Source organism: Juglans regia, chromosome 10, assembly GCF_001411555.2.
Source record: "Juglans regia cultivar Chandler chromosome 10, Walnut 2.0, whole genome shotgun sequence".
Classification (NCBI taxonomy): domain Eukaryota; kingdom Viridiplantae; phylum Streptophyta; class Magnoliopsida; order Fagales; family Juglandaceae; genus Juglans; species Juglans regia.
Window position 1 is genome coordinate 6609124 of NC_049910.1, and position 21384 is coordinate 6630507.

At 35.7% G+C, this 21384-nt stretch overlaps 4 protein-coding genes across 4 annotated transcripts; 3 read left to right on the forward strand and 1 right to left on the reverse strand.

Annotated features, from left to right (window-relative positions):
• Positions 1-218: 218 nt before the first annotated feature.
• LOC109004804 lies at positions 219-1785 on the forward strand. The gene is made up of 3 exons (XM_018983494.2): positions 219-673; positions 1214-1352; positions 1454-1785. The coding sequence occupies exons 1-3, from the start codon at positions 293-295 to the stop codon at positions 1636-1638; spliced, it is 705 nt and encodes a 234-aa protein (XP_018839039.1). The 5' UTR covers positions 219-292; the 3' UTR covers positions 1639-1785.
• Positions 1786-4217: 2432 nt separating this feature from the next.
• On the reverse strand, positions 4218-6462 carry LOC109004805 (NAC domain-containing protein 104-like). The gene is made up of 3 exons (XM_018983495.2): positions 6111-6462; positions 5746-5975; positions 4218-5564 (listed from the first exon to the last, which is right to left on the reverse strand). Exons 1-3 carry the CDS (start codon positions 6280-6282, stop codon positions 5394-5396), a joined length of 573 nt encoding a protein of 190 aa, XP_018839040.1. The 5' UTR covers positions 6283-6462; the 3' UTR covers positions 4218-5393.
• A 9310-nt stretch (positions 6463-15772) lies between these two features.
• LOC109004806 (ABC transporter G family member 5-like) lies at positions 15773-17994 on the forward strand. The gene has a single exon (XM_018983496.2). The coding sequence runs from the start codon at positions 15910-15912 to the stop codon at positions 17866-17868; it is 1959 nt and encodes a 652-aa protein (XP_018839041.1). The 5' UTR covers positions 15773-15909; the 3' UTR covers positions 17869-17994.
• A 1756-nt stretch (positions 17995-19750) lies between these two features.
• On the forward strand, positions 19751-21333 carry LOC109004799. Its single transcript, XM_018983487.2, has 2 exons — positions 19751-20572; positions 20877-21333. The coding sequence occupies exons 1-2, from the start codon at positions 19818-19820 to the stop codon at positions 20962-20964; spliced, it is 843 nt and encodes a 280-aa protein (XP_018839032.1). The 5' UTR covers positions 19751-19817; the 3' UTR covers positions 20965-21333.
• The last annotated feature ends 51 nt before the right edge of the window (positions 21334-21384 follow it).

The following is a 21384-nucleotide window of genomic DNA, read 5'->3' on the forward strand; positions in this document are numbered from 1 at the left end:
AATTTTAAATAGACAAGTTTCACGTAGGTCTTTTATAAAAAAGTGAATCTTACTAAAAATATATATTTCTTTTTACATTTTTTTTAAATGAGATTCACTGTTTTATAAAAATTTGTATAAAATTTATTTATTTAGAACTTGTAAAAATCAATTCTCTTGAAAATAATACGAATACGTACCAATAAAAACAAGCCCGTCAGACTCAAGGAAACAAGTTGCCGCTCGGCCTTGCCGGACAGGAAAGTTAAGAGGACGAAGTCCAAGTTTTGTTTTGCCACCAAACCAATTGAACATGGGTGTTTCTAAGGCACCCATATCCCATCTTCTTCTTCCTTCCTGTTCTTCTTCACCTCGAAATTCCAGCATCCCCAACTCAAACGCAAAACCCCTAAAACCCAACTCCAAAACCCCATTACCCAACAGGCGTTTGTTCCTTCTCTCTCTCCCCCTACCTACTCTCCTCTTTCCTCTGTTTGATGGCTTTGTTTCTACGAACAAAATTCAACCCAGTTCTTGTTATGCGCTCGCCAGCTTCGACCCGGTGAGTCCCGTTGAAAGAGAAGCAAGTTCCTTGATTGCTCGTAGAGTATCAGAAGCCGTTGAGCTTTTGGACAAAGGGAGGGAGTTACAGGCTAAGGGTGACTTTAACCAAGCTCTTTTATATTTCACTCAGGTACCTACGCTGTTTGTTTTCTGGTTTCCTTTTGGTAACTATGGCAGACGAAGTGTAGAGTTTGTGAAGCTGCAAACCGAATAGAAAAGAAAATATTTTGTGAAGCCTGTTGTTTTTTTCCAAATTCCTGTTGTATTCAAGATGTATTTGGATTGATTCTTGAGTTCTAATTCTAGCTTCGTTCCCGAAAATATTTCTTGCATAGGTTCTAGAGGAAGCCCATTGTCCGTTACTATCTTTATGCATCGTTTTAGTTCCCAATTGCTGTGGAGTAGCCACAATATTTCATGTATTTGGGAAGCCCAATCACACAGGGTGGCTTGTGCAGACTTGAGCAAGTTTTTTTCTTTGTAGACGTTATGATTACATGGTGTCAATTTTGTGTGTCTCATGCATGTTTTTTTCCCTCTGGAACTTTCTGGTTTGATGAAATTGTTCTTTTGGGTTCTTTGATGAAATTATCTTACTCTAACCTGATAAATTGTAAAGAAGAGGTGCTAAAAGTTTCGCAGTTGACATCATTTCTACATCTCACTTCAGGTCGTTGAACAATACAAAGACTTTGCCTTTTCGGACTATGCAAGAATGGGGAGAGCATTGGCCTTGTATGAGGTTGGTGACAGACAGGAGGCAATTGCAGAGATGGAGGATGTGTCCATATCTCTTAAGGGATATCCAGGTATTTCTGAAAGATAAACATTTCCAAAACACGAGATAGGACAGATATTTTTTGTCTGAAATAGCTATTGTTCTAAATCTTTGTTGGGGGGTATTATGCAGAAGTCCATGCAGCTCTAGCAGCAGCCTTATATGTGGACAAGCATGCTCCACTGCTAGCTGAAAATCAATTCACCATTGCAACTCTACTTGATCCTCACTATACAGACGTTTCATATGTAAAAGAAACAAAGCATTGGCCTCCAAGTTTGGTGATTTCTTTGCAACACTTCATCAGTCTTACCTAGGGATCTATACCATATCTTATACAGCTTTGTTATATTTGGGTTTTTTGGCCTCTTTACTTGCAAATGACTATTGTTGAAGTGAAAAATGGCTATTGAAACGCCAAACCTTGCTGAAATATAAAATTCTGTTCTTTCCCTTTTGGTTCTGTACATTCTTTTTCTTGGTTTAGGAGGGTTGTGGATGGAGGGTGGAGTGGTGAAATAGAATAATTCTATTTGAAAGCTTTTACACCACACACCATTCACGTGGCATAATTTGATTTAGAAGATAAATTTTAAAATTTGAATCTTACAAATCAAATTATGTCATGTGGATGGTATGTGGTGTAAAGGCCTTCAAATAGCACTACTCGGTGATATAAGATCCGTAGTCCTTACTTACATGTTTGCAACTAAAGACATAATTTTGCTTGTCTGTTCCTGTTTGAGATTGTTCCAGATTGAGACAATTTTTCAAGTATGGATGATAGGGTTGCACCCAGCCCCAGTTGTTTATGATGATGATTTCCTTATCATAAAAATTGAAAGAATTTTTTTAGTAAAATGCAATTAAATGCAGTGTACACAACTATTCTGTATTCAAACATAGGTAAATATTGCAGTCTCCATATGGCCAAAAGATAATGGTCTCCATTTTTTCTCTTTATCTATTTTCTCTTTTCATTGGATGCACTTTCTGCTCTACTTATATATAGGATGCTAGTAATTGACAGCAGATGCATGGCAATGATATGATCACGTACTACTATTAGAAGCACTGTCACTTTGTTCCTTGGAGGCTCCACGTACGTGGACGATCTAGAATTATGACCACTCTGTTCAATTCAATCATATGAAAGTACTTGATCATCATCTCGTACTAACAGGCAACATTAAGGTACTGACGTTTGATCTTGGCTTAGACTAGTTTGTGATTTGCAATATCCCACTTAGAATATCCGTATATTTCAGGATGTAATTAATTACTTTTTTTTTTTATTATAAGTAATTGAAAAAAGCTATTTGAACCGATAAAAGTGATCGATTGTGTTTTTTTTTTTTTAAACTTAATGGTTAAAGAAGTGATTATTAGTGAATTTATATTTTTTTTAAAAAAATAAGATATATAAAAGATGATTGAAATAAAAAATAAAAAAATGCATTTGCATTTGTCGGTCCAAACTATCGGTACCTTTTATCAGTACCGGTAGTAGGAATCCAAGTAATTAATGTTACTTAGATGAAAACATTGCTCATTATATGGAATTTGATATTAAACAATGAGAAATGCTTTAGCCACAAAAATATATTACAAAAGTCAACTCACAAGCTAATGTAGTTTGATGTGGTATACGTTAGATTATAAATCTACTTTTATTATAAAATAGATCTATGAAAGTCATTTCAGTTTGTGAATTTAATTTTGTAGAATTTTTTTATAGCTGTAGCACTTTTCAAACATAATTATTTAATGTTTTATCATGAGATAATGAAAAGATGATCGAGTGATTTGGATTACAGGTCCTCAATCGTAATTAAAATGTACATATAGTCGACTTGAAGTTAGAACTGTACAACATTTTAACACGGTATTTTTGTACGTTGCTAAAAGGTTAATTGCAAGTATGTCTTATTTTGTAGTCATTAATTTTTCTTTTTCCAACAAACATTAGTATAAGAGAACTAACACACACACACAATCACACACACACACACACACACACACATATATATATATATATATATATATATATATATATATAAAGAGTTGTACTACACCCACCGAGGGTGTAGCCCGACAAATAGAAGGCTAAATGCATCTTTTTTTTTTCTTTTTTTTAACACATTTTTTTATACGCTTAAACATTTTTTAAAAACAAATTCAACATCATTAAAAAATACTTTATTAATAATTTAGTAAAAATAAAAATAAAAAAAGTGAGTCGGGACTCACTGTCGGGAAAATTTATAGGGATGCATAGCATTATATATATATATATATAGTGGGTAGGACTAGTGTGTCGCCCAGCTTTGACCGCTAGGTGTGCCCATTAGTATAAATTTTATTTTTTATTTTTTTCTTTACATTTTTTAACATATTTAAATATTTTTAAAAAATAAAAAAATATACTAATACATGACTAATAGTCATTTCCTTAATCAGTAAGTAGAAGAAAAAAATTAAAATTAAATTAAATGCATAAGTGATCAAAATAAAGGAATAAAATGAGACGACATAGTAGTATTATTCATATATAGTTTGTAGTCCTCACGGTTGTTATATATGCATGTACTTTTAAGCTGCATGCTATTTCACACGTGCCAGAAAGATCAATTTTAATATAAATGAATGTGCCTAATCACTGCTAATATATCGTTCAAAAGCATATTATTAAGTAAACTTGAAATAAAAAAGGTTACTATATACCCAAAATAGCAATTATCTTATTAGAACTTAATAATCTGACATTACACAACATCATGCATGCATATTGTGAATTGCTAGCTTCTTTCTTAGTTATATATATAGCTACCACACAGACAAACATGGTTCTTACAGTACTATTGAATTCAATCATGTAATTATAAGGATCGATGGATTCTGACCAAAAAGAGAATTACATCCGCGGATAATCCCATATCATGTTTGGTCCGGAACCTATTTAAGATAGAGAGTGGAGAAGTGGGGGCTCAGGAGCCGTGGTAGCTTCGATGCTTAAGTCAGTGAATGGTATCAAGAGGAAAATATTGAGTTAAGGAGAATGAGAGTTTGAGTATTGAAGAGAGTGAACTTCTCCCCTGGCTGTGGGTGAGGGTATTTATACCTAACTGGGTTGGTCCCCGAGGTGGAGATTATGGGTGTGCAGTTCCGTACATGGGTCGGGTGTCCTTGCCACTTTCCTGCCGCTGCACAGACTGATCAGACTCTACTGGGCTATCACTGACACTCCAGGAGGCACATCGTGGCGTGCCGAGTCTCGGGATGCATTAAATGCGGAGTGGCTCCTGGCATGGCATGGCATACCCATCCTTGTTCCATTGAATGCGGCATGATTCTGGTTAGGCATGTTCATCCTTCTACGCCATCCAGGCAACTGAGTCAGGGGCAAGAGATGTCCCTGACTACAGGCCAGTAGTGGTGTCAGATTGTCATGCCTTACCTCCCATCCTTTTGTCAGTGTACTCTGCTCGGTTGTTTATCTTCTTAGGCCGACTCGGCCCAGTCCATACTTTATCATTAGACCCAAGCTCAGGCCTACTTCCTAGGCCTGACCTGGGGATTACTCCCCTCACGATGTTAAACTGATTCATGTTCTCTACAACTTGTAAGATTTACTAGACTGAAATATATAAATCCTCTCCATTTCACTTGAATTAGCTAGCTAGCTGATAGTATTCATTAAATGCGAAATTATAGCAAATGCACTTTGGCAATACAAAGATTAATCCACATGATCTTATCATGTCCAAATTAAATAGATATTTATGAACCTAATTACTCTTAATTAATAATCAACGAGTACAAAAGATCAGAACCCATATATGCATCATATTTCCAAAATAGATATCAATCTAACTCTTTCACTAAGCTTCACATCTAAAGTAATCGCGAGGCCTAACAATTAATTATAGCAGTCTAAAGCTCATGATCAGATCATGATGATCAACATCCTCATATAATATATGATAATCTAGCAGTAGTAATATTAACAATAAATATAACATGATGATCAGTAGTTAATCCTCATTAATTCAACGCCAAAATTAAGTACTCCTTAGGCAAAACTCATTTGATCATCAAGATCATCATCCATGATCGATAGACAGACTTCATCTGGGCTTGAAAGTTCTGTTCTATTATCTTCGTTGTCGCTGTAGTAGTGATGATCTCCAAAATTGCCCTGTTCCCTCTCGTGAACTCGGCACAAAACCCATTTACCACTATCCTATACATGATTAGAAAACAAAGAGCACTGTCATCATGATCTTATTATAGATATATAAGAAAAGGCATTAATATATATATTATATAATCGAATATTAGTTAATATATATCAATCTCACTAAGTTTTTCGCTTTAATCTTGTGTAGTACTGTTTTTCTAAAATGCAACATTAATTAACTCACCCTGTGGTTGTAAAGATGATATTCTTGCATTATCCAAGACGTTTCAAAGCCGGCTGGAGCTTGTCCAATGCAGAAAACAAAATATCTTTTGATTCCCACTACTTTCTTTTCACCACTTGTGAGTACAGTTTCATCAGTATCTAAATCCTTCCAATACCCATTCTTTGTGACTCGATTTTCTGTCACCCTGCTGAAGAAGTAGAATATCCTTCCACTGGATAATGTCTTGCCTATATATACACACCCACATATATGAATCATAATTAGCTATATATGCAACCAAACGATTTAACATAAGTAATTGTACAAACATGTTTTTAGTATAAAATATGAACATAATTTTTTGTTTTGATCAAGAAACATGCCATTGAAGTCCCAAGGATCATATTGCAGACAAAGATCCAGATCCGGAATGATGCTGGGATGGCATGGCAATAAGAGTGAAGCCTTGTGAAAGAGAAAGTGAAGGACAAGTTCTTCATCGGTTGGGCAGAATCGAAAACCAGGAGGAAGGTTGCCACTCATGTTGTCTCCCATCTTTTCAAGGTAATACAATTCCAAAGAAAATACTTTACTGATACTTGAGACTTTAAAGTTGGTCAAGTATATTATATATAGAGGGGGGATCAGGGAGAGATCAAGAGAGAGATCAGAATGCTTAATTGGTGCCTATTGAAGTAATTAATATGAATCGAATGCTTAATTGGGTTATAAAGTAGGCTGAATACTATATATATATATATATATTAAGGCATGCAATAAAGGAAAGGATCAGATAAACTAGTCAATTAGCCAAACGTAAAAGGATACTACAAGAAATACAGGTATTTGCAGCATCCAAAATAGTCGCAATAAGTGGCTACTTTCACTGCAAGATAGTATTTCTATCGATTTTTTATAGCGGCAAAAGAAACGCCACAAAAGGTATCACTGCAAGATGGAATAATTGTACAAAAATTAGAGTTTTTGTAATACGTGACACGTGTTTATATATATATATATATATATATATATATATATATATATAAACACACATAGATATGGGCGGGGACAATATGATTGCGTTGAGTTAAAACTTTCTTAATGCTGTTCTAAATTGGCATAATATTGGTGAGCAATAATGCACGGGAAACAGTACTGTTGGGGTCAATGCGATCCCGACAACGAAGGAAAAATGTATGCTCGACAAAGAAAAAACGACAAAGGAAAGAAAAAACAAAAGATAAAAAGTAGTAATGATGCTAACATGTGAACAGCAGTGTTAGATCAGTACGTACCCTTCACATGACACATTGGTTTTCTTAACACGAATGAGATGGCTACATATAATATATGGTACTTTAACTTTTTTGACTGCAAGGATATATATATATATAATATTATATATATATATATAAAAGGCAAGCTAGCTAGGCATTTATATTTTATATTACCCGACATTAATTTCCTATGTACTGTCAGCGTAATTAATGCATGTCGAGAAGGCATGACATGATTTACATGATGATGAAGTAATTATATATGTTAATTAATGCACACAGACACACACATATATATATCGGGATATGTCTGTCCATCATCATGGCCATGATACAACCCTCATCATGAATTATTGCTGATTTTTCTTTTTTGTTTTATGTTGTCGTACTTAATTCAAGCTAGCTTGTCATTATTCCACACGTACATATATATGCAGATATAATTTGTAATTGACATGTCAAGTTTGTTGTTGTTTTGATCCAAATCAACAATATTACAGGGTGATATCATTTGATCGATCGATCATATACATATATATATATATATAGGAGGAGCAAACAGTACTATTAATAAAATAATCTATGTGTATATATATATATATATATATATATATAATATGATTAGTGCAATTAAAACTGAAGAAATTAATTAAACCAATATATATGACGAAACAATTAAACCCACATTATAAATTCTGATGTAGTAATTAATGAGTTAATTAATTAATATCTTTAAATTTTACCAAAGGTGGGGATTTTATGATGTAGTTGGCCGTACGTAGCAGGTCATCATGACCTTTTATTATATTTAGCTGCATGCCTAGCTAGAATAATTAATGACTTTCTTCTTCGACAAGTGTTGTTATATACACGTAGCATGGTGCAGTACATGATCGATCTAGCTTATCCCGGACAGAACCAACGTTACGTTAGAAACCATGCGCGCATGATAGAATAATGATGATAGTGCTTTTAATTTTATTATATGATAATATATATTACGTACGTTTCCAGCTTTATTAATTTTCAACCTAGTGATGAGTCAGTGACACGATGATCCTGATCCCTTACCTTTTTCTTCATGAGAATGATTTCAAAGCACAGCTCATACCAACGTCCAAAGCTCGTGTGTCTTTAGAGAATATCTTTGAGTTCACATGATATGATGATTCCTATGCTCTTTTTTTTTTTTTTTTTAAATGCTTGTGATATGATCATCTCTCTATGATCCATTGATCATTTTGTTCGAAACATGCAAGTTAATTACTAATGTAGAAAAAACAGTACTTCCTTAATTTGATGGATAAGATGTTCAAATTAATGACAGCAAATTAAAGCATGCATATCGTACGTGTTCGATATTTCAAATAATTAACCAAATTGCATTGAGGATTAGTACTTTTAGCTACTGATCGATGACCGAAAGAGGAGACAGATACATTTTGGAAAGTGGAAATACTTTAGATACAAATAAATTATATAAAGTTAAATTCACGAATTGATGTTGTATTTCAGATTATAAAGTAGACATATCAGATCGATTCTATAAAATTATATTAATTTATAAATTTATTTTTATATAATTTATATATATATATATATATAGCAGTTCTCTTTGAGAAGTGATCACGTCTATATTTCACTACTTGCATGCGATCGAAGTGAAGAAAACTAATTGAAATGTGTCCTAGCTCCCAGCACTCCATCTCCGGTTTAAATTATTGAACGGACACCTGCGTATTTATAAAGAAAGCCTTTTTCAGTTTTTGTGAAATATTATCGACCATTCATTTCGGTTCTAAATTCTGATCTACATAGTATGCGTGTACTTTGTATCCGCAGTCCGGATAGATTTGATGTGAATTTTTAGTTTTGAAAAAAAGTTTAAAATATTATTTTTTAATATTATTATTATTTTAAAATTTTAAAAAGTTGAATTATCACTACAAGAAAAATAGGTTTTTGTGACTAATTTATTGCAACTAAAAGACTATTCGCAACTAATTTTAATTGTAAATAATCATTTCGCTATAATTAACTGGTCGCAAATAAGCAGTTTTCTTATAATGTGTTTAATATATTTTATGTGAGAATTTGAAAAAATTGTAATAATGAGAGCACTAGCATTGGACTCATCAAATGAGTTCAATCTTCAAAATTTGATGATTTTAGCTTTAAAATCCTAGCATTGGATTCATCATATGCTCAAATGTCAAGTTTTTAACTACAGTACATTTTTCTTCATCTTTAAATTTGAAGACTCACTATTCACACTCTATAACCATTGTTTTATTTACTTAAATTATTGTTTTCTAAATTTGAGCCACAATATATTTAAGTTGAGAAATAATAATTTAAGTATCAAATTAAATTATTAATTAATATATAGTTAGTGTAATTGTAAAATATGAAAAAAATAAATTAAAAATATTATTATTAATAAAATAATATTATATTATTATTTTGATGAATCCAATAGCTAATCCAACGTGGGATTATATAGAGATATTTTAGATTTATGAAAAATATATACTTTTTATCAAATTTTAAAGATGAAAATGATGAATCTAATGCTAATACTCTGATATGTGAATTTTCTGTCTCATCCCAAATTTCCACTTGCCAAACATATCATTATAATCTTAATTTTGCTTGAGTTTTCTTGTTTCTAAACATGATTATATATAATATCGTTACCTGTTAAAAAAAAAAAAAAAGCAATATTTGATCATAAGGGAGTTGATGAATATTGATTGGTGGGACAGAAAACTAAAGATGGGTTAATTCACGGGCAAAGCGGTGCATGGTAGGAAATTATGAGTCTTTATTTAATTTGTTGTGGGCAGGCATGCATGGGGTAGTACAACTACTAGTAATTCATAGACCATCATGTCCATGATTGACCACATGACTAGACAAGAGATCCAGTTCACGGGCGCTAACATATCATGTATATACACACACATGATGAGAGAGAGAGAGAGAGAGAGAGAGAGAGAGATTGAAATCATCAAAGCCAGGCGCCCCAACATGAAAGATGATGATCTTCTGGCTTGCTCTCATGCAACCATGCACGTAAAAGATTCGATCATAATATGTCACGGCCATAATATATCATGATGTTGTGGCATTAAGCAGTACTAGCTAGTTTTTTTTACCATCATTACTCGTGTGTATATATATACATATATAAAATAGGAATAATGCAGCTTGTCCCGACATGATAATTTTTTATTTATTTAGTAATTAAAAAAATATCTTTAAATGATGTTGCAATTTAAAAAAAAAATAGATAAGGATATAAAAAAATAATGAAAAAAAAATTAAATGATTTTATCGAGACCTATCCTCAAACTACACTCGTACCGCTCCAATATACATGTCATGCCTTTCATTGCCATAACTTTATAACAGATTAATTTACTTTTGAGATTATTGATCACAAATTGAAAGATTTTCGATCCAAAGGCTCTCTAGTGATCATGTAGTAGTTATAGCCAGTTATGAGATGAATTGCAAAAATTAAGTGTCATATCAAGCATCATAATAAGCACAACTGTGTACATCTCATAGTGATCAAAACATTCCATATTTAGCATCATTTACTTCTATAAATATAGTGTGATTATTCTTTGAAAGGTAGAATCAATCAATAGAAAATACATTTCAGTCAAGAGCATATGTTTTTCTTCTACGTTTTTTATCATGGCATCAGAGCCTCTCATTCTTTGGGATCTCTAAACGCTTCTGCAAACATTCTTCCTCACCATGACCTCACCACCCACCCAAACCACATCCCAACTAATCAATGATCTCACTTCACCCTATTTCCTAACTGCTGTTGAAAATCCTGGAGCAACCTTAGTTCCGAAACTTCTCATCGATGACAATTATCCCTCCACAAAGTCCATTGTCAAGTCCTCACAAATCAAGTTTAGAATTGGCAATGGTTGTAAGAGGCGGGTTGGTGGTCTCGTGTCATACTTGACTTTTTGGCTCACATCACATTCAGCCACTAGTTTCTTTACCTCTTTCTTAAGCCTCTCCCAATAGAAGAAGTACTTCACCCTTATGTAAGTTCTTAACCACCCCGAATACTCTCATTCCTTACTATTATAGAAGTGATTAAGAATCTATTTCCTCAAGTTTGGAACATTAGGCACATAAACATAGTCTTTGTAGTAATAGTAAATAAGACCATCCCTCACGTTGAAGCCAACTACCCCTTCTTTTTGTGCTTCCAAAAGTTCAATAATTACAAAGGCTCTCACATAAATTCTTGTAGCTTCTCGAATCTTGTCCTAAACTCACCGTTTAGCCCCACTCAAGGCCATCATAGATGACTCATCCTCCTCACACACAACCCACAAAAGTGAACTCCCCTCTCTTCTACTCAATGCATCGGCCACTTTGTTCTCTTTATCCGGTTGGTAAACAATCTCATACTCAAAGTCAAGTAGCTTGACAAGAAACTTTTGTTGCTTGGGAGTGACAATCTTTTGTTGTAGGAGGTGCCTCAAAACTTATTGGTCGGTCACAATAGTAAACTTGCGGCCCAAAAGATAAGGTTACCACATTTTCACCGCATGCACAACCGCCAACATCTCTCTTGCATAGGTGCTCCATGCCTTCTTCATTGGCCCAAGTGCCTTGGAAATAAAGGCCAATGCTCGCTTCTCTTGCACCAAAACAGTACATGTTCCTTCCCCACTCGCATCCATATACACCATAAATGGCTTCTCAAAGTTGGGCAATGCAAGCACGAGGGTCACGGTCATAGCCCTCTTCAAATTCTCAAAGGCTTCCCTTGCTTCTTGTGTCTACTCAAAATTTTCCTTCTTGATCAAAGAAGTGAGTGGCTTGGTAATGAGACCATAGTTCTTCACAAATCTTTTATAATACCCGGTCAAGCCCAAGAAATCCCTCAAGGCCGAAACATCCTTAGGCAATGGTCAATCCACCATGGCCTCAATCTTCCTTTGATCAACCCTTGCCCCTTCTCCCGAGCTAAAGTGACCAAGATACTCTAATTCCTTATGACCTATTTGAATGTTCATCGTGACAAATTTTCACCACGTGCCTCCCCATGCATCTTTCTTGGTTATTCTATTAATCACTCCACCTATCGTGTATATAGCATAGAAACCAAGAAAATTTGTTCTTCACGTGATGTTCAATTTGTTGATACTATCTTTCCTTATGCTAACCCTACAATTTATAACCTCGCAGACACCCCACCCACTACTGTCCCTATCAACCCCAACGCTATCTTTCCTGAATCTCATTCCCAAGAGCATTTCCCTAACCCAAACCTAGATAGTCTAATAGATAGACCCACCGATAGTCCTTCTCTTGAACTTGTTGATCCCAACCCCCAACTACCTCCTTTCAGCCACACCTCCAGATCATTCGTCTTTCCTACCATCAAGACTATATCTGCTCAAATCTCCCGGAGTCTTCAGGTTCCAATCCCACTCCACAGACTTTCTCAGGTACAATTCATTATTTACCTAATTTTCTCTCTTATCGTTTTTTTAGTCCTAACCACTTTATTTTTTTCTCAAGCTATTATTGTTCCTCATTGGCAGGCTGCTATGGCTGATGAAATCAAAGCCCTAGAAGCCAACAACACCTGGACTCTCGAACGTCTCCCCCCCAATAAAAAAACCATTGGTTGTAAGTGGGTTTACAAAACCAAACTCAAGGCTAATGGATCCATCGAATGTCACAAAGCTCGGTTGGTTGTTAAGAGTTACACCCAGGTAGAAGGTTTGGATTACCATTATACTTTTGCTCCAGTTGCTAAACTTGTTATACTTTGTTGTTTTCTTGCTATAGCTGTTGCTAAAAGTTGATTTTTACACCAACTAGATGTTCACAATGTCTTCCTTCATGGTGATATTGATGAAGAAGTCTACATGGTCATGCATCCACCTCCCAGTTATTGTCCTCAGGGGGAGAAGCGTTTCTGCCGCTTGCACAAATCTTTATATGGTCTTAAGCAAGCCTCTCGTCAGTGGTACTCCAAACTGTCTCATGTTCTTACATTGGCGGGTTTTTGTCAATCTAATGCTAATCATAATCTCTTCATCACGACTATGGGCACCATGTTCACTGCCATCCTGATCTATGTTGATGACATTCTTGTAATTGGCAACAACCTACCCACCATCACTACCCTCAAGAATCACTTGGCTACTGCATTCAAGATCAAAGACCTAGGGAATCTGAAGTATTTTCTTGGCATTGAAATAACACGGTCACTTGCTGGAATCTTTTTCAACCAACGCAAATACATTCTGGACATTCTCTCTGATGCTAGTCAACTTGGTTCTCGCCCCGCTTACTTTCCTATGGAGCAACATCTTAAGCTCAATGATATTGATGGTGCTCTTGTTGTTGATCCAGCCTCCTACCGCCGCTTAGTTGGTCGTCTCATCTATTTGACCATTTCACATCCAGATATTGCTTACACAGTGAATCTTTTGAGCCACTTTATGCATGCTCCTCGTGAGCCACATCAGCAAACCGCCTTCCGTTTACTTCAGTATTTGAAGACCATTCCTAGTTATGGCTTGTTTTTCTCTTCAACCTACAGTTTCCAGTTATCAGCCTATTGCGACTCTAATTGGGCCAGTTGTCCTATGACTCAATGGTCCACCACTGACTTTGTCGTCTAACTTGGAGATAGCCATATCTCTTGGTGTACAAAGAAGCAATCTACTGTCTCGCACTCTTCTGCTGAAGCTGAATATCGTGTCATGGCCAATGCCTCTTGTGAGATTACATGGCTACGATTTATTCTTCGTGATCTCACAATCTCTCATCCCGAACCTGCACTACTTTATTGCAACAATCAAGTTACCATTCACATTGTACGCAATCTAGTTTTTCATGAACGTACCAAACACATAGAGATTGATTGTCACTTGGTGTGTGACCATATTCGTGCTGGTCTTCTTACTCTCACTTGTTCATCCACTTCCCAACAACATGTTGATCTCTTCACAAAACTTCTAGGTCGTAAATTGTTTGTCTTCTTTAGATCCAAGTTAGGCATTACAAACCTTCATGCTCCAACTTGAGGGAGAGTATTAACAGTTATGAGATGAATTGCAAAAATCAAGCTTCATAACAAGCACAATCATGTACAACTCATAGTGACCAGAACATTCCATATGTAGCACCATTTACTTTTACAAATATAATGTGATTATTCTGTAAAATGTAGAATCAATCAATAGAAAATACATTGCAGACAAGAGCATATTTTCTTCTTTTCCGTTTCTTATCAGTAGTAGTCATTATTACTTTCATAATTTATTGTCATATACATGCATTTAAAAACGAAAGAATATATTTAAATTTCTCTTATAAATCAAACATGTCATAATGCATCCAACATATATGCATTTATTTGTATCTATAAAATAAATATTTGCTAGTTGTAAAGGATTCATTAGCTTTTATGAAATAATTAATTATTAAGAGTTTTTCTATAAATCATTAATTGTTCACATCACACATCCCATACGTATAACTTTTTCATAGGGTGTGAAATATTTTTCATAGGATATGGAGGTATTTTTCATAAAGTATGGGATGTGTGATGATGAATAGTAACTGATGAGAAGAATTTTTCAATTATTAGTGCTTGATCATGAGAAGTAGTACTATGCATGCATGGCGTCTAAGGAAAATCTTGAAAGCCAAAGTCCTATACCACGTACGTACATACATACGTAGACGAGATATGCTAAAAGAATACGTATAATATGGCTGGCCTATTTGTTACCAATTATCCTTATATGAGTTATATATGATCAATCTAGCTATCATTTATCACGTCAGTGGCGGAACTAGCAATTATGTTGAGGGAGCCAACATTTCTATTGTGTAAAGAGTAATGTTAGATACAGTGAGTATGCAAGCTCTACACACTCATTTAAAAAAAAAAAATAGAGTGCACCATTAAAAAATAATTTTTTTAAATTGAGTCATACATTTACCTACTTTTTTAAAGGGACTGGGAGGAGCTTACACATCCTAGGCCTGCAACCATCATTTCTTTTATGTAAATTAAAAAAAGTTTGAAAAACTATAAAAACATAACTACAAACTATTTTTTATATAGATCATTGACCTTAAATAATTTTTCTTGTAGTTTCATTTTAGATTCCATATTAAAAAACTCAATATTGTATAACAAAAAACTTTGAAATCCATATTAATAAATTTATTATTTCTCCAAAACTTAATTTTAATTTTAATTTTGGAAAAGCTATATACATTCTTGAAAATAGATAATATATAGAAATTAAACAAAGTTTTGGGACTGTAAAAAAAATTAGAGGGAGACATTTCTAAGTATATTGAAATTTTAAAAAAAAATTAGAGAGATTATAAATTATTTTTGGGGTGCCATTTTAGATAACTATTAGTGAGTTGAGATGAAATAAGTTGAAATAAAAATTAAAAGTTGAATGAAATATTGTTAAAATATTATTAATATTATTATTATTTTAAGACTTGAAAAAATTAAATTATTTATTATATTTTATATAAAATTTTAAAAAAATTATAATAATAAAATGAGATAAAATACTTAATGCAAAAAGTTTCACGTACCATTGGCAATGCATGCCACGTGAACATATTATACAAATTTCCGTGACAAAACAGTTTCACGTGAAATATACATACAAACTCGAGGAGCCAAAGTGTTTTTGCAGACTTGCAGTTGAGCATTCATGCACTGTGTTCACATGAGTTTGTACTTGGAGCCAAGACCAGGGGTTAAATAAGGAAGTATATAAACAAGAAGAAAATGAGTTGGGGTACTGGTTAGCGGTACAGAAAGTTGAGCTAGAGAAGACGAGTGTGGTGAAGAGATAGAGCTTCCTCAATGAAGAAACAAGGGTGTGAGATTGAAGCAATAGGCATTAGCTACAAGATTCAAACACAATGTAGACAGAACCCTTTTAAGATCTTTAGCAAAGAGCCACATGAACAGAATCATCAAGGCATTTATCAAGAACCAGAAGAACAAGACAAGGTTGAAGAGCCATGCCCCAGAGCCTGCCAAGTTCTGAAGGGCGTGAACTGCAGGGCAAAACCATGGGAGATTATGGCCATTGCAGGCCCAAGTGGAGCAGGAAAGTCATCCCTACTAGAAATCTTGGCAGGGAAAGTCACACCACAAAGTGGTTCCATTTTTCTGAACCAAAAGCCCATAGACAAAGCTCAGTTCAAGAAAATATCAGGGTATGTCACTCAAAAGGACACCCTCTTTCCTCTACTTACGGTGGAAGAAACCTTAATGTTTAGCGCAAAGCTACGGTTGAGGCTTCCAGCAGCTGAGCTGAGCTCCAGGGTGAAGTCATTGATTCAGGAGCTAGGCTTGAATCGTGTGGCCGGAGCTCGTGTTGGAGACGACCGGGTTCGGGGGATATCCGGTGGAGAAAGGCGTCGGGTTTCAATTGGTATGGATGTGGTACATGACCCCAAAGTGCTGATTCTCGACGAACCAACTTCAGGGCTGGATAGCACATCAGCGGTTCAAATCATTGACATGCTTAAGATCATGGCTGAAACACGGGGTAGAACCATAATTCTCAGTATCCACCAACCTGGTTTCCACATTATAAAGTTGTTCAATTCAATTTTGTTATTAGCAAATGGCTGTGTCTTGCACCATGGCACGCTGGATCAGCTTGGCTTGAACTTAAGACTTATGGGATTAGAGCTTCCTCTTCATATCAATGTCGTTGAATTCGCCATTGAATCCATCAAAACCATTCAACAGCAGCAAAAATCTCGCCATTTTCGCCAAAACATGCTACCACAGCGGACATCAACTATGGAACAAAAGAAAGGAGATGATGAAGGCGAGAGTAGAAGTGGTAAGTTCACACTGCAACAGCTCTTTCAACAATCCAAGGTTATTGATCATGAAGATATCACCAATGAAGAAATCGATTTCCCACCCGACTTTGCAAATTCTAGACTGGGAGAAACCATAATTCTCACTCATAGGTTCTCCAAGAACATCTTTCGGTCAAAGGAGCTCTTTACTTGCCGGACGATTCAAATGCTGGTCTCTGGACTTGTCCTTGGCTCGATCTTTTATAATCTCAAAGATGATCTAGTTGGAGCCCAAGAAAGGGTTGGTCTATTTGCATTCATTTTGACATTTTTGTTATCATGCACTACAGAAGCTCTGCCAATCTTTCTGCAAGAGAGGGAGATTCTTACGAGGGAGATATCTTCTGGAAGCTACAGAATCTCATCCTATGCCATAGCCAACGGACTAGTTTACGTCCCATTTCTGCTCATCCAATCCATTATTTTCACAATACCCTTGTACTGGCTGGTTGGACTCAATCAGAGTTTCATGGCCTTTTTGCACTTCTTGTTGTTAATTTGGCTAATTCTGTATACAGCGAATTCCGTTGTCGTGTGTTTCAGTGCTCTGGTGCCTAATTTCATCGTCGGGAATTCTGTGATTTCTAGTGTCATGGGGTCCTTCTTTCTATTCTCTGGTTACTTCATATCAAAGCATGGGATTCCAAGCTATTGGATTTTCATGCATTACATATCGTTGTTCAAGTATCCTTTTGAAGGGTTTTTAATAAATGAGTTCTCCTCTAACTCAGGGAAGTGCTTGGAGTACATGTTTGGGACATGTGTGGTTAGGGGAGAAGATGTGCTAAGGGAAGAAGGCTTTGGGGAGGAAAGTAGGTGGAGAAATGTGATGGTTATGGTGTGCTTTATATTGGTTTACAGGTTTATTTCTTATGTAATCCTTAGATGCAGATGCTCCCAGAGAGGGCTCAAGGATGCCCTTCTCTCAAGAATATGGTGAAAGATTCTCTCTCTCTCTCTCTCTCTCTCTCTCTCTCTCCTTGACAAGATGGTCACATGTCTGGGAAATTACTTTAGGTAGCACCCCTAAGAAGAAAAGTCAGATAATAAAGAAAAAGATGTGTTATTTCTGCCACCAGACTGTACCAACAATTATATATTGTTTATGCTCTATATATCTATCATTATACGTGACGCGCGCGCGCAAACATTCAACGAATCACCAGGTTCTTTTTCTTCACTGCATGGATTCTATTTTTGTTATTGTTGTTGACGCATGATTGCTGAACCCTACAAAATGTGCTGGGTTGTTCTAAAGATATCAAGGAACAGTTCTTAAGGCATAATTCAGGGATAGAAAGAGGAAGTCACAAGATGAAAAACCAACAAGTACACTGCAGCATTTGGTTCAGCATCAGAGCACTTTGAATTCCTAACACTGCAAATACAGAGCAAATTCTAACAGGCCAATGATCACCAGGGTCACACATCTGATGTTAAATGTACTCTGCTGAAACAATGTGGAACTTTAGTGGCATGCATGTAGTTTAAAACTATCATTAATTCGTTAATTTCTACTCGAATCATATCATGATATTGGATATTTAACTGCAACAAAGCTGGACCAATTGGCACTATTTCACTACATGCCAGCTGCTGAGGAGCAGGCTGGACCAATTGGCCAAGAGAATTATATACAATAATACGAAGTACTTATTATAGTCTAAATCAGATCGACCCCCATCCCAGGCTGGTATAATTTACCAAATTAGAGGGGAAGGTTGTTGAAGAATAATCTCACATTGGCTGTAGACAAGGTCTTGGGCATGTTTATAAGCAATGAACAATCCTCTCTTGTACAACCGGTTTTATGAGATGAGTTAGGTCCATTAATTTCTTCATGGTATCAGAGCCTGCCACAGGACGAATAGGGGCCCACACTACTTATCCCGTAACAAGGACCAGAAAAAATACTAGCCTGCACATGAGGGAGGGTGTTGAGGAATAATCCCACATTAGCTGTGGACAAGGTCTTGGGCATGTTTATAAGCAATGAGCAATCCTCTATTGAACAATTGGTTTTATGAGATGAGTTAGGTCCATTAATTTCTTCAAAAGTATCATTTTCCTGGATTACAAAAGCACGTTTTGGTTTTTTGTATGGTAGTAAGACGTTTAAAGAAGAACATTTGTGAGAACTACTGATATTAAAAACAAAAAACAAACTACTGATAACTACTTATATTACAAGAGCATATTCTAGTTTGTTGCAGAAAGCCATTACCACATAATCCACCATATCTCATGTATTTTATTTTGTCACTCTCAACCACATTTCGAAACCAAGAATTCGAGTATTTTCAATCCTGCTTAGGTGAGGATTTTGTTCGAGAGAGTGTTAAGAAGAATTTCTAACCATATTTCTGAGATACCAAAGATGTGGGACTCGTTTTCTACTGTCTTTTGGCCACTACTATTTTTGTGTTCTTAGCATGACAACATGGTTGTCCTCTACTTATCTGGCCAAGAACTTAGGACATAATTATCTTGTTGTTTAGTATCATACAAAAAGGCTCAAGCTATAAGCGCTCAGAATTTTATATACATATAACAAAAGTTTCAAGTGCATGAATTGAGAGCACAGAGTAACAAGACAAGAGAAAGGGACTAAAACTTAAAAGAGTTAATTTAGATTTAATGAGTCATCAGCCTTTTCTTATGGAAATAAATTTGACGAAGACAAGTGGTGGGAAATTGCAAGTTGGACCGTTTACTGTTGTCTCCCCCATTTTCTTAGACGGCAATGACTTTTATGTCCTTCCATTATACATTGGAGAAAATAACATTGACAAATTTTTCCCTGTAAGAGTGTCACACCCATAACCATTTTTCTCTCATACTCAAAAACTACCAAACTACTTTCTCTTTTCACTTACCTCTCATCAAACCATGCTTGATCACCAGCTAAGATTCACCAGTAAACCACTATATTCTGTGAGCCCTACCCACCAAATCCATAGCAGTCATGACAGTGCAGGAGATACAGAATTCGACTTCTGGTTAGGTGGCACTGACATGGAGGTTCAAGCTCAAACAAGCCTTGTTGAAGAAGGTTTTGAAGCTTACTCACCAGCTTTATGGGAAAGAATCGCATCAAGAAAAATTGATTATGAATCTTCCCCTTTGCTCCCTCATAACCATCATTCTAGTAAACTTTCCTCCGCGTCAAGGAAAAAAACAATTGCAGAAGGTAGGAGGCAGCTTATGGAAATGGTTCAAGACATGCCCGAGTCTTGTTTCGAGCTCTCTCTGAAAGATATTGTTGATGAGCAGCATATCTCTGGAGTTCAAGAGGTGATCATCGAAAAGAGTGGATTTCATCTTGACACTGAGCCTAAGATGAAGAGGCAAAATAAAAAGAAAAATAAAGGCATTACTAAGGCAAGTCAGGTGTCGAGGATCGGAAGTATGGACAATAAAACTTTCCTTCTTAACATGTTCTTCCCAACTTCTTTAGCTTTGAAGATGAAATCAAAGGCAGGCAACTGCTCAGAAGTTTCTCCAAGTCCATCTTTTGAGGATAGCAAGCATCATATTGACAAGGATTGGTGGATGAAAAGGCTTTTGCAAGGAGAATCCAATAAAAGAAATCTAGGGAATAGCATGAGTGGAAGCACTAGGAGCAGCAACAGCGGCACAAGCAGGTATTTGTTTTTTTTTTTTTCTTAGGACGGTACCAACAATTTTATCGATAATACTCAGTTTTGGCGGAAAAATACTGTATACAAAGAAAAAGCCTTAAGAGGTTAAAAACAGAACATGAGAGACAATGTTTTTATGTTTTTCATTTTCAAAGCATTTGACTGCTCAAATATATCATTTGGAATGTGGAGTGCATAAGTGAAGAATAGAACATCTGAAAATGATGCGAAAGAAGAGACTATTGTACACATGCCAAATGCGAGATAGAACCAGTTAATCTTTTACATGTCTTCCTATTTCATGCAGGCTTGATGATGCCAATATCATACCTGGTTGCTGGTCCTTCCACACCAAGAAAAACAAGACTGAGAGACGGAGAGGATGCATCTTCTAAATGGAATGCGATTGAGAACAGCATAGGAATGATCGGGTTGTGCATTTGTTCCTGTTATCCTTCAGTAGCAAATCTCTCAACTTTTTAAACTAGTCAATTTCCACAGCTTGTTGCTGGTGGATAATTGAATGAACTGTAGGTGGAGCACGAATTAATGGCCAGATGCAGCTGCTGCTCTGAATAAACTAGTCACTGAAATTTCAGGTCAGGAATTAACATTTTAGACCATCGTTGTGATTGGTCTGAATCTTGGCCTAGCAAATCCTGTTGAATATTGTATAATAAAAATCTCCCGGAACCTGTGTATAGTTATTTGCCAAGACATAGGCTAAAGCCAGATAGCCTAGCAATAGGTCATCTTTCTTCGATTGGACTTTTCTCATTTGCACTGAAAAACAAAATGTGCTTGAACACCAAGGA